The sequence below is a fragment of the Schistocerca nitens genome, chromosome 6 (assembly GCF_023898315.1).
Source record: "Schistocerca nitens isolate TAMUIC-IGC-003100 chromosome 6, iqSchNite1.1, whole genome shotgun sequence".
In the NCBI taxonomy this organism is placed as follows: domain Eukaryota; kingdom Metazoa; phylum Arthropoda; class Insecta; order Orthoptera; family Acrididae; genus Schistocerca; species Schistocerca nitens.
In genome coordinates, this window is record NC_064619.1 from 492,490,334 (window position 1) to 492,503,282 (window position 12,949).

Here is a 12,949-nt window from a genome sequence, read left to right on the forward strand (position 1 = left end):
GGTCTTTCCCTACAGTTTTTATCCTTTACAGTACCTTCTGGAAGTTATTCCCTGAGAACTGAAAACTTGTCTTGTCCTCTTGTCCCTTCTTTCAATATTTTGCAAATATTTCTGTCCTCACTGATTCTACAGAAAACTTCCTCATTTCTTATCTCAGCAGTCTATCTAATTTTAGGCATCCTTCTATAGCACTATATCTCAAACGCTTCAATTCTCTTCTCATGTACTTTTCTCACAATCCACAATTCACTTCCATACTATGCTGTGCTCCAGATGTCTATTCTCAGAAATTTCTTTGTCAACTTATGGGTGATGTTTGATACTAGTAGACTCCTTTTGGCCACGAATGCCCTCTTTGCCTGTGCTAATCTGGTTTTTATGTACTCCTTGCTTCTTCATCAACTTTGTCATCCCAATTTTGATGTAAATTTTATCAGTAATCTCATTTCTTCTAGTCGTCATTACTTTCGTCTTTCTTTGATTTACTCCCAATCCAGTACTGTCCCATTTGCATAGAGGATAGCAATGTCATGAGCAAATCTTGTTGTTGATGTTCTTTAACCCTGAATTTTAATCCCAATCCTGAACCTATCTTTTACTTCCATCATTACCTCTTCACTGTACAGACTGAACAGTAGGGGAGATAGGTTGCAACCTTATTTTATATCCTTTCAATCTAAGCACATTTTTCTTGGTCTTCTTATTGTTCCCTTCTGGTTCTGGAATATATTGTATATTACTTGTCTTTCCTTATAGTTTTCTCCCATTTTCCTCATACTTTCAACCATCTTGCACCATTTTACATTGCTGAGTGATTCTTATAGGTCAAGAAACCTATAAACATGTCTAGACTTTTTGTGAAAAGTCTTGCTTTCATCGTCAACTGCATCATCAGTGCTGCCTGTGTGCTGTCTTTAACTTTACTAAAGCCAAACTGATCAGACCTGATCTGGGATGTACGAACGAACAAGGTTATTGTGCAACAGTTTTCAAAGTTATTTGCCTTTGCTATCTCTGGTCTCATATATTCTATAACTTGAATAGTCATCTGACTCCCACCTCTTCCAATGGTTTCAGAAATTCTGAAGGGGTGTTATCTATGCCTTCTGCCGTATTTGATCGCAACTCTTCTAAAGTTCTGTTAAACTTTTAACTGTTATAATGGATCACCTATGTCATCCATATCAACTCACAATTCTCCACCTATCACATCATCAGGTAGTATCTCCCCCTCGCCAAGGCTTTCAATGCACTCTTGTACTTTTCCACCTGTCTGCACTTTCTCTTCTGCATTTAACAGTGGAATTCCAATGGCACTCTTAATGTTGACTGCTTTAGTTTTAATTTCACTGAAGGTTGTTTTGACATTTTCATACACTAAATCTGTTCTGAAGACCATTTCTCTTTCTATTTCTTTACATTTTCCTGCAGGTATTTCACCTTGGCTTCCCAGAACTCCCTTTGTTTTTCATTCAGCAGCAACTTATATTTTTGTATTCCTGTCTTTTTCATGAACATTTCTGTACTTTTTTTTTGTCAATCAACTGAAGTATTCGTTCTCTTGCCCAAACTTTCTTTGTAACTACTTTTCTTGGCCCTATATTTGCATGTCAATCATTTGTGATAACCCCTTTTAGAGATGTCCAGTCCTTTTCAACTGAACTACCTACTGTAGTGTTCATTATAACAGTGTCTACAGCCTTAGAGAATATAAACTGAAAATAATCATTCCTTAGTATTTCAGTATCCCACTTCTTTCCATGTTGATTATGACTGGTAATTTCCTCAAACTTCAAGCTACTCTTCATCATTACTAAATTGTGGTCTGATTCAGTATATGCTCCTGGGTACACCTTACAACCCAATATCTAATTTAAGAATCTCTGTCTGGCCATGATGTAATCTAGTGCATATCTTTCAATGCTCCCATGCCATCACCAAATATACCTTCTCCTCTTGCAATTTCTGAACAGTGAATTCACTATTATCAGTTGAAGTTTACGGCAAAACTCTACTAGCCTTTCTCATCTCTCATTTCAACTACCAACTCCATACTCTCCCGAGGTCTGTCTTATATTCCTTCCCCTACAACCACATTCGAGTCACCCATGATCCACATATGATCAGTAACTAATAATGTAAACGTGACACTTTTAATTTCTTTGGTGTTGCAGTCCTATATTTTAATATTGTTCATTCCCCACACTCACTTTGCATGTTGAATAAGAAGAGCATGTTCTGAGCTATTTGAAATGCTCGAACTTTCCCTAACATCAAACAAATTTTTTAGTCACTGTCTTAATTACCAATATCAAAACATTTATTTTGCTGAAAACGTTAACTGATAGGTAGCAAAGCCACGATGCGATTTTATGCTCTTCAAAGAATTTACAGAAATGTAAAGGAAATGGGATTTATGATTTGGTTATCATCTTGAAAGTAACTTACCTGAACTGCCTCTCTCTTCATTCCCATAGCGAGGCATTTTTGATATCTACAATACTGGCACCTGTTACGTTGGCGTTTGTCTATTATGCAGTTTTTGTCTTCCCGACATGCATATGACAAGTCTTTTCTCACTGTGCGTTTAAAAAATCCTTTACAACCTTCACAGCTGTTAAATTTAAAGATAAAATCAGTACACCAAAAAGATGGACAATGAATATGTGAAAGCAGTTGTACTATAACACTCTTCATTTGTTACTATCACTGTTCTCTCAAGATATATTTTGAATAAGAAAGACTGTACCTGTAAACACCATAATGCTTTCCGCTTGCTCGATCTCCACAAATAGAACAAAGGTGTTTGGAGCCACTCAGTGGATGATTTGGTGGATACTGTGAAGATGAACCTTTTGCCTGGTTGCTCGAGTTGTTCAACAGGCTACTGTGTCCAATTGTAAACGAACTGAAAGTAACAATGAAAAGGTTAACCATGCATCAGAAAAGAATAAGAATGCCGCACAATGGAAAACAAAAATTCACCATAAACAGGAGACGGATGAAGAGAAAAGATAAGATTAAATTATTATTATTATTATTATTATTTTTTATTATTACCAATCAAATATTGTTTTTCTGAATGTTTTTTATCTCTAATGTCTACCTGAGTTATACCGGCTACTTTAAGATTCTCCTTAATCACAGCGATCCATTTAATTGGCTAAGTTTTAGCCTTACTTCTGTTTTCATAGAATTCTATTTGTTTTGTCAACCGCGTGGCTGCAACTCTTTTAATGTGCCCATCAAATTTAAGTCTTCTTTTTCTCATGTCATTATGTATATTTGTGTATTCTTCTATTTCCTTACTATTTCTCAGCCTATAATTAACTCCATCAGTAATTTTGGCAGCCTAATATTTCCCTAATAATCTTCCTTTCTTTCTTTCAATGTTATTCAACATCCCTCTTTCTATTTAAAATTAAAGTTCCTGCTCCATAAAGACATTCAGGTTTTATTAAAGTGTTGTAATGCCTAAGTTTACTGAATTTAGAAAGTGATTTTTTATTATAAATATTTTGTGTTAAATCTGAATGCAGTTGCCAGTTTTTTTATAGTGAACTTTGTTTGCAGCTTTTTCCAGACCATTTTCTTGTATGATTTCCCTGTGTATTTAAACTGAGAAACCCTTTTTATTTTTCCATATTTCGCGTTCAAAAATTTTGGTGCTTGTTTGTTGCATGTCATATATTTAATTTTTTCGGATATTTGTAGTCCTACTTTTTCCGCAACTTCAGGTGAGGCAATCTACTCTAATATTACTTCTACCCAACTTGATTTATTGATCTATATTTTGACTCGAATTTTGCTCTCGCCGTTCTGCAATTACCTTTTCCAAAACACAGTTAAACAGTAATGGGGAGAATCCATCTCCTTGCCTAACACCAGTCTTTATATCAATTGGTTCAGAAGTTCCTCTCATGAATTTAACTTTAGAGCTAGTGTCAGTTAACGTTTCCTTAATCAGCGTTAGAGTTTTATTATCTAGCCCTTGTGTTTCTTTAAAATTCAGAAGAGACATTCATGATCAACTGATTCATAGACCTTTCTAAAATTCACAAATGTACATACAATATTGTTACTAAAATCCTTTGGTGCCTATGGATGAATTTTAAACTAAGAATTTGTTCTGGACAGCATCTGTCTGGTCTAAAGCCTGCTTGGTATTCACCAATTTTAGGTTCTAACTGTTCTTGGCTTCGATCAAATAAACAATGTGAGAGAATTTTCAGCAGAGTGATCTCTTTTATAGTGTTAGGGCCAGGTGATTTTAGTAATTCTGCAATTGTACCGTCTTCTTTGGATGCTTTGTTGTTTTTAAGCCTCTTAATTTGTTTAGTTATTTTGATTTTGTCAGATTCTTAAGAGTTAGGATTGTGTTATTAGTTTCTGTGGTTGGAATTAATTTGCTGGTTCTGGACAGTTCAATAGTTTTTCAAAGTAATTAGAAAGTGCCTTACAATTTTCCTGGTTGTTAAGAGCCAAACTGCCATTTTCATTTTTGAAGCAAATACTTTTAAGGTTGGTAACCATTAAGTTTTGTTTTGAATGTTTTATAAAAGTTTCTTGTATTGTTCTCCTGGAAATCTCTTCAGATTTCTGTAAGTTGGGCATTTTCGTAGTTTCTTTTGTCTATTGTATTAATTTAGATATTACTTTTCTTACAGTTAACTTTAATTTGCATTAAACAATGGTCAGAATCAATATTAGCCCCTTTCCTAACTTGGACATTTAAAAATTTTTTGTAGTTAGGGCATGAAATTGCTACACATGATCAACTTGAAATTCCCCAATAAATGTATTGGGAGCCTGCCAGGTTTTTTGTTTGGATGGGTTCCTTTTAAAAGGTGTTGATATGATTTTAAGGTTAAAATTTTTGAACATTTCAACAAATCTTTGCCACTTATGTGCAGGAAATCTACCCACACTTTCCTTATATTTTTTTCTCTTTACCTAACTGGCATTAAAAAATTCATTTTAACATGGTTTGGGGGAATTTTCGAGATGATGCTTTGTAATGTTTCATAAGCTTTCCTAAATTCTCCAGTTTTTTTACATTTATCATCACTGACTGGCATAAGGGCTTTAATTACAAGTGTATGCTTTATTTGCGCATTTGCGAGAAATTCTCATTAACCTATTATTTATGTGTCTTACCTTCATTACTGAATTTAAAACATTTTTGGAGACTGTAAAAGCAACCCCCAGATATGGTATATTATTAAGTATTCTTTTATCAGAATTACTTTTAAAAATACGATAATTGCCAAAATCCATGGAGTTATTGTCCATCATTTCTGTTTCTTGAAGTGCCAAAATTTGAATCTTCTGTTCTTTTAATGTATCCCCCAATTTTTGAAGTTTACTTGGTTGCAAATGAAATATTGATAAAAAAACAAAAAAAGATCCACATGGTAGGGGCCAGGCATTCAGTTTACCAATAAAGTGCACTTCTTTTTTATGTCAGCACAGATATATTTAAAAATGGGCATCTGGAATGTGACGCGTGAGAGAGAGAGAGAGACACTGCCAAATTTGTTTAGTTTGCATACTGAATGTGAAAAAACACTGATTAAACAACAGTCGTGGACAGCTCTCTACTTTGTGCAGTGATCTTCCAAATTCACAAACATCTCACAAAATCAGCACAGAGCTTCAAACTAACACTTTCTTTCTCCTCCCACAACTACGACTGCTGCTTAATTCTCAGATAATAAATATAATTAAAATACAACTAGCTACATAATAAATGATTGTGTAGTGAATGAATTATGATCTGCTCACTATATGTACAAAGGCAAAGGCTTACAATTTCCCCATAATTGTTTTGCTGGGCTATCTTCTTTGTGTTAATGATACACCCTACAAAAAGTACATTCACACACAAATTCCAGTTAATTTCCCCACACTTTTTAATAAAAATGAAAGATTTTCAAACATTACAGTTTGCAGAAATAAGAATAATAGTAGCATCAGCAACAGCAGTAATAACAGTAGTACTGGTGAGTAGCAGTAGCAGCAGCAAAATATAAAACACAAATACAATGACAAAGATGTTCATACATACCCTGGGCTGTTAGGTCCTCCAGTGGGACTAAAACTGCCAGAGCTAATTAGGCTAGCCGTATCTGGTTTCATATCCAATGGTGACTGTGGACCCATTGAGCTTATCGAAAGATTGTTCTCTAAGCTTATTCCTGGAACAAACATTGAACCTAATTACTTCAACAGAACTCATTCCATCATGAATGTTTGAAAAACAAGAAGTTATGACAAAATTATTTTTCTTTCATGGTGATCAGTAGAGAAAGAGATGAACAAAAGCCAAGGAGGCATCAAGTAATCTATCTCGTCTTGCCTCCATTCCAAATACACGTAAAATACAAGTCAATTACATACACGAATTTATTGTTTTTGTCTTTATAGAACAGTTCTTGACATGTAGCACCTATCTTTCATCTACCACCATCACAACACATTACTGAAAGAAACTGCTCAATAAATATATGAAAGTGCCTCACTGCTAGTTTTAGTTGAAGACTCTTAATGTTCCTTCCATTGCTTTTCTGAACAATCTTCTTTATAAATCTATTTTTTATGCATCACACAAAAAATACATTTACACAAAATGTCACAGTAATCCCCTGAGGGCATTAATAAAAGAATGGGGGTGGGGGTCAGTGGTTATTATAGATAAAAATTTCTGAAAGTTACTGACATATAATAGTAATAATAATAATAATAATAATAATAATAATAATAATACAAAGCCTGAATCATGGTTGAAACATCTTCTGAAGACCATTTTCTAAATTTTGTAGTAAGGTTTGGCGCACACACACAGGCCCATTTCATATCAAATAATAAGTTTTTTGCTTTTCAGTGACTAGCTGCTTGGGGTAGACTTAAAGCCATCATACAGAAACAGCTTTTCTGATTACACAGTATGCAAGATTTACCGTGCAGACTGATGCACGACTACCAAAAACTTTAAGCAGAAAATATCCCTGAATAACTCGTCGGCAATATGCGGAAGAATAAAAAGACGTAAATATATCATACACGAAAGTCTGTCAGCTTCAACAAAATGGATAAAGGAAAAGATGCATGTAGTGAAACTTTGATTAATGTTCAAACAAATTAAAAGAGTCAAACTGCATTCAGGCATGTGACTCAAACACCAAATCATTACTTTTTAAGGAAGATCTCTTCTAACTGGGTACCCATTGAAGTACAATTCACCCATGACTCTCAGACTCCATCCAAAAGTGCTTCTGTTGTTACAGTACTAAGCACCCATAGTTAGAGACTATATGAGGACCAAACTACCTGACTAAAACTTATGGTGGCCTTGCAGGGTACCACTACAAGCCAAAAGACGTGGGTCGAGTCCTGGTGTGACAATTGTTTATCCTGTGCTGACATACTCATTAGTGTCACATTCTCCAAATGATAAAAATTGTTTACTCATTAACAGACAAAAACTGTATTCCCAGTGTGAGTGTTTACAGGAAAATAAAATAAAACTGATATTGAAGAATTCTTTTATTATTATTATTACTATTTTTCACATTTGATTCTAGGTGGTGGCCAAAGTGAAATTTAACTACGCCAAAATACTTTTTTTAGTACATGTTGTTAGTTAAAAATGACTAGTTGGTCATGAAAACATCAATCATAAAGGTGCAAAAAAATTAGGAGCACAGGTCATTTCCATGAAGCTTATAGCTCACATTGTTTTTTCCAATACCAAACTCATCTTCAAGATAAAGAAGACAATTTGAACATACCACATGCATACACAACAGAGTGGACAAGCAAAGAACGACAATATCCGTAAATATCCAACTCTCATTACAGCAGCACAATAGGAACCAACAAGCATAATATACATATATGCATTCAATTTTAAAACACTGACTTTAGCCATGACACATCAAAATAGGCTGCAGCAGTTTTAGCACAGTTATTGACATGAAAATATATTTCATAATTAAGTTAATATACGAACTTCCAAAACCAGCCAGTATAAATCATGAGATAAATCAAACACAAAAATCTACTGTGAACAATAGCCAGTTACATTTCATACAAAATCTAATTCAACAAAATACTTGAAGAGGTACACACTGAGACAATAGGCACTATGTATAGCTCAGTAATAGGCTTCACAGTATTATGAAAAGGACAGATTGCTACTCACTATATATTTTGACATGTTCCACATCCACCAGGATCTCCTCAGCACAAATCTATGGAACGAAAAACTAATCTAATGGAGATGCTGAGTAGTCATTTCTGTACAGGGAGCAGCATTGTCATTATTCCACCTAGCATTTTTCAGTAATAAGCTTCATATTTTGTGTGTGTGTGTGTGTGTGTGTGTGTGTGTGTGTGTGTGTGTGTGTGTGTGTGCGCGCGCGCGGGGCGGGTGGGGGGGGGGGGGAATGCATGAATAATGGGCAGCGAGAGTAGGGAGGAGTACTTCGATAATCCATTTTGTCTGTGGAAAACTACCCAACTCCAGGATACAATTTATCCATAAAAGAAAGTAAACAAACCTGTGTATTTTACTGGAAATGAAAGAAATGATTTCATTCTTTTTTCCAGCAATGGATAACATCGTAGAAAAGGTTTTTACATTGGGTCTGACACTCAATTTTAACCTGTAACACACTATACCCCAAGATTATTTGCTTGACGCTGAGGCATTTTAACTGTTAGAACAGATTGAGGCTCGCTACTAAAATGATATGATATATGGTGATTATTTTGTGTTCGTTTATACGGCTGTTGCGGAATGGATCTGCTTTATCTTATATAAAATGAGCTTCTTCCTCACAGGCTAGTCAACACTTATCCATCCCAAAACGGTGGAGGGACTACTATTTGCCATTTAGCTACATATTTCTCGACAGCTGGTTTTCCGTATGTAAAGAAGTAGATGTGTAAGCCATCAGCCGAATAACAGGAGAAAAGAATGAGGGAACGAACAATCGGGCCTCGTTACCGCGTACTATAGTTGCCGCGTAAACTGCCCGTTTCAGTAGCAGTATACTTCTTCAAAAAAAAAAAAAAAAAAAAAAAACCACGTCAACAACAAGTCATCGACCTCTATTCGGTCTGTAGCGGGCAGCAACACAAACAACATAGCTTGACTGCGTTTAACTGACTTCTATTTCCTATATTAATTGTGTACACGGATGTCTCCAGTAGCCTTCTAAAACATTTCACGCTTTGACCAGCGAATGCATTGCCAGGATATTTTGGACATTCGCTTTAATTGCATGTATTTAACAATATATTCACGACATTTTACGTCTCAGTGTACTACCCCGAAAAATTACTGCTCGGAGATCAGCTGCCGCCTACACACTGTGCGAGACTACTTCAGGAGACTCCATTCCTCAACAGTTGGCAAAACTGGCGGGTGACGAGTGTAGCCGGCAGCCAAGTGCGGGGTCAAGCAAAGCTTCCCGAGTCACGGTACGTCCCTGGCTCTTGGCTGCACCTTCCGGCACCCAGGCACAGTGGCCTTGGCTCAAGAATACGGACCAAGCGCGCTCACGCTACAGACAGCTGCCAAGGTCACGCTGTGCAGGCAAACCTTCCACAATGGAGCACTGCGTAAGTGCCCCTCGACAACCGCCTGTAAGAAGCGGGCGCAAGTCAGGAAACCGCAACGACGTTGTTATTATTATTATTATTATTATTATTATTATTATACAAACACTATATCCAACGGCATGGGAGCTCGCTGGAGAGATATGTGCAGGGAATTCATAACTAGAAATAACGACAGATGATGTATGTACTGATGATAAACTTGCTGCAATTCGTAGTATTTGGTAGGATACGATAGGAGTACTTCCTAAACTCTGGAGGCTATGAGGAAATGTTGTCGACGAGCAGTTAGTAGCATTTAGTGGTTGTTGTTGTTCAGTAAAACAGTATATCCCAAGTAAACCACCAAAATAGTGTGACAGCAAATCGTCATCCGCACTGAAAACTCAAACACACGAAGGGGGAGCACAGTGGCCCCAGAAAAAAAAAAAAAAAAAACCAGAGAATGAGTGTTAGTTGCAGCACTCAGTTGAGAGGTTAGATTATCAAACGTGAGTACTCATTTACGTCATACAATATGGGGCAGCTGCTCCTTAAAATCAAATTAACAATGGGGGAACTATACGCAAAAATAAGCCACAGCTTCCAGAAAATAGGACTAACGAGGTTCACAGCTCTTCATTTTACTTCACAAATGATACTACTGTAGTCAACTATCTTCCTTAGAGAATGAAGATGGGCTGATAAGAAGCCAAAAATGATTTCCGATTACAATTCAACAAAAAGAGCAGTAGGCACACTTGACTAGCTGACCGGTACAGTCGACCAAACAAAACTGTCGCGTGGAAAATGGGTGAGACCCACATCGGGAATTCTCGGTGCATACAATTGTGGCAACACTTGCCCCATACCTGGTTGTCATTCGGTAAATCAGATTTCGGTTCCGCCATCTGGTCAATATTTTTTTGGCATATGGCCAATATTTTTTATGTCCCCGTCGTGGTAGGTGCCAAAGGCCTTTCTGTGGTAGCATCTCTTGTCTTGAGAGCAAAACTCGTGCATATTATTTGTAGCCTTTGAGAGAACTGATACAGAACGAGCTAACAAAAACTATCACATAACTCACAAAATTTTAAACAAAATTCAAGCAAGTTATATTAAGGGCATTGGTTTTTTACGAGTGAGAAAAATATTATTTGAGGAGTATGTGATTTTTAGATCAGTCAGAATTCTATTAAAATTGTATCTTTTAAGAAGCTCGTATTTCAAATTGTGGAGAGATTAATCGAATAACTGTGCAGTTCTTTGGTACTATTGAAACTGGTAATGCTGTTCATATGTAAGCGCCAAATTCAGTAGCAATCCTTTTGCTCTTTTATTCGGGAACAGTAAAAATCGGTATCACTCTCAATTTCGAAAACGATAGGTCCAAATTAAATTGCCAAAGAGACGGTTTTGTCTGTAGGCATAAAACTGTTCACAGAACTCGCAGATAGACTGGGAAAGTAGATTCGTCTCTATATAAAATTAATAATACGTTGGGAAAAAAAACAAATTCAACTGTTCGGCGTAATGGGTCTGAATAACACAGTAAATTTTGTCATTATTTATTAAAATCCGAAAAAAGGCAGGTAAGAATGATGATGAAGACACAACAACCTGCCCCAGTCATCTCGGGGCAGGTGAAAATCAGACGCCGCTGGAAATCGAAACCCGTGACCCCGTGCTCGGGAAGCGAAAACGCTACCGTGAGACCACAAGCTGCGGACAATTATTTACTCTGCGAAAACAGTCAAGTTCTGATTTGAATTTTTTTCAATTTACGCAACTGATACCATCATCACTGAAAATGATTTTGAATACAGAAAGAAGTTGCCCGTTGTGGAGGGGGGAGTTTGGTAATGTGAGACAAATTCTGTCTACAGTAAGTGCCCAGCTCTGTTGCGAAACATCTGAACATAAAACTTCCTGGCAGATTAAAACTGTGTGCTGGACACAGAGATTCGAGCTCGGGACCTCTGCCTCTCGTGGGAAAGTGATCTTGGGTAGATCAGTCGGTAGAGCACTTGCCCGCGACAGGCAATGGTTCCGTGTTCGAGTCTTGGTCCGGCATACAGTTTTAATCTCCCAGGAAGTTTCATTATTAGCGAACACTCCGCTGCAGAGTGAAAATTTCATTCTCTTATTAAAACATAGTTCTCACAGCGCCTGGGGCGTAAAGCTGTGACCATTTCGGAGCTGGGCGTTGTCGAGAATCCTTTATTCTAAAAGAGGTGAATTTCAAGTTTTTGGAGTGTGTGTGCTGCTGCAACAATAAATATACCATTATATTCTTCACAAAGTACTCTTTCATTCGATGTAATGAATTGTTCTTCAAACCGAACACCGTAACTATGAAGTTATATTTCTAGCGCAAGACGCTTATTCCTAATATGCATTACCAAGGGTATTCTAATACGCGACGGTATCGTTAGGACACGCTGTCACGTATTAGGACAACTTCAGGTGGCTACCTTAGTAGTTACATTCAGACTATATTTTTACCAAGCTGTTTCACAAGTTTGTGAACTTTGTGAAGTCATCTTGTGGTGATCTTGATGGTCATAAGAGAAAATCATGTACACATTATCCGGTCATCACCAAATTCCTCACATAAAATGCAGCCTTTTCATGTGGAATCCCGAAGAAATAGAAATCTGGCGGGCAAACAACCCAAGCCGAACAGTTACCTCAGTTTTGATTACGAGATTATTTGGAACGGCCTATTTGGGAGCAGTAACAACGGAAAATGCTATAAACGACGCCTGGAAAACGGGACACTTCCCCATGCAGCAAGCATACACTTAACGAGATGGTGATATGGCTCAAATGGCTCTGAGAACGATGGGACATAACATCTGAGGTCATCAGTCCCTTAGAACTTAGAAAAACTTAAACCTAACTAACCTAAGGACATCACACACATACATGCCCGAGGCAGAATTCGAACCTGCGACCGTAGTGGTCGCGCGGTTCCAGAGTGAAGCGCCTAGAACCGCTCGGCCACACCGGCCGGCGGTGATTTTGCAAGACACCAGAATTTTGAAATACAATATCCAAACAAAGGAGTAAATGTGAGTCCAAATGGTATCCGGTCAGCTCCCAAAATCAGCTAGCCATATCAAGAGCCATCAGCTCACGTAAAATCAACACGTTGAGTATATAATGCTATACAGGAAACGTTCAAAACAATTCAAAGAGAAGAAAGCTTCAGCGGAATCAAAGGAGGGAGAAGTGAAAGTTTTATTCTTGATTTATTCTTGAGAAAAAAAAAAGAAGAGTAAAACATAAGACACACACTCTTCCAGTCATTCGGGGCTTGATACAAATTTAATTGAGGAAAATG

At 37.0% G+C, this 12,949-nt stretch overlaps 2 protein-coding genes across 6 annotated transcripts in view; one reads left to right on the forward strand and one right to left on the reverse strand.

Moving 5' to 3' along the window:
* LOC126262553 (uncharacterized) overlaps positions 1-12,949 on the forward strand; it is a 371,380-nt gene that overhangs the window by 292,509 nt on the left and 65,922 nt on the right. The gene's annotated exons all lie outside the window — the stretch shown is intronic.
* Positions 1-12,949, reverse strand: part of LOC126262551 (retinoic acid receptor RXR) — a 141,296-nt gene that overhangs the window by 24,441 nt on the left and 103,906 nt on the right. For all 5 annotated transcript variants that reach the window (XM_049959246.1, XM_049959244.1, XM_049959242.1 and 2 more), the window contains 3 exons: positions 6,068-6,197; positions 2,750-2,908; positions 2,449-2,614 (listed from right to left, as the gene is read on the reverse strand). In XM_049959246.1, coding sequence (XP_049815203.1) covers positions 2,449-2,614; positions 2,750-2,908; positions 6,068-6,197 — 455 coding nt within the window. The remainder of the gene's footprint in view (positions 1-2,448; positions 2,615-2,749; positions 2,909-6,067; positions 6,198-12,949) is intronic.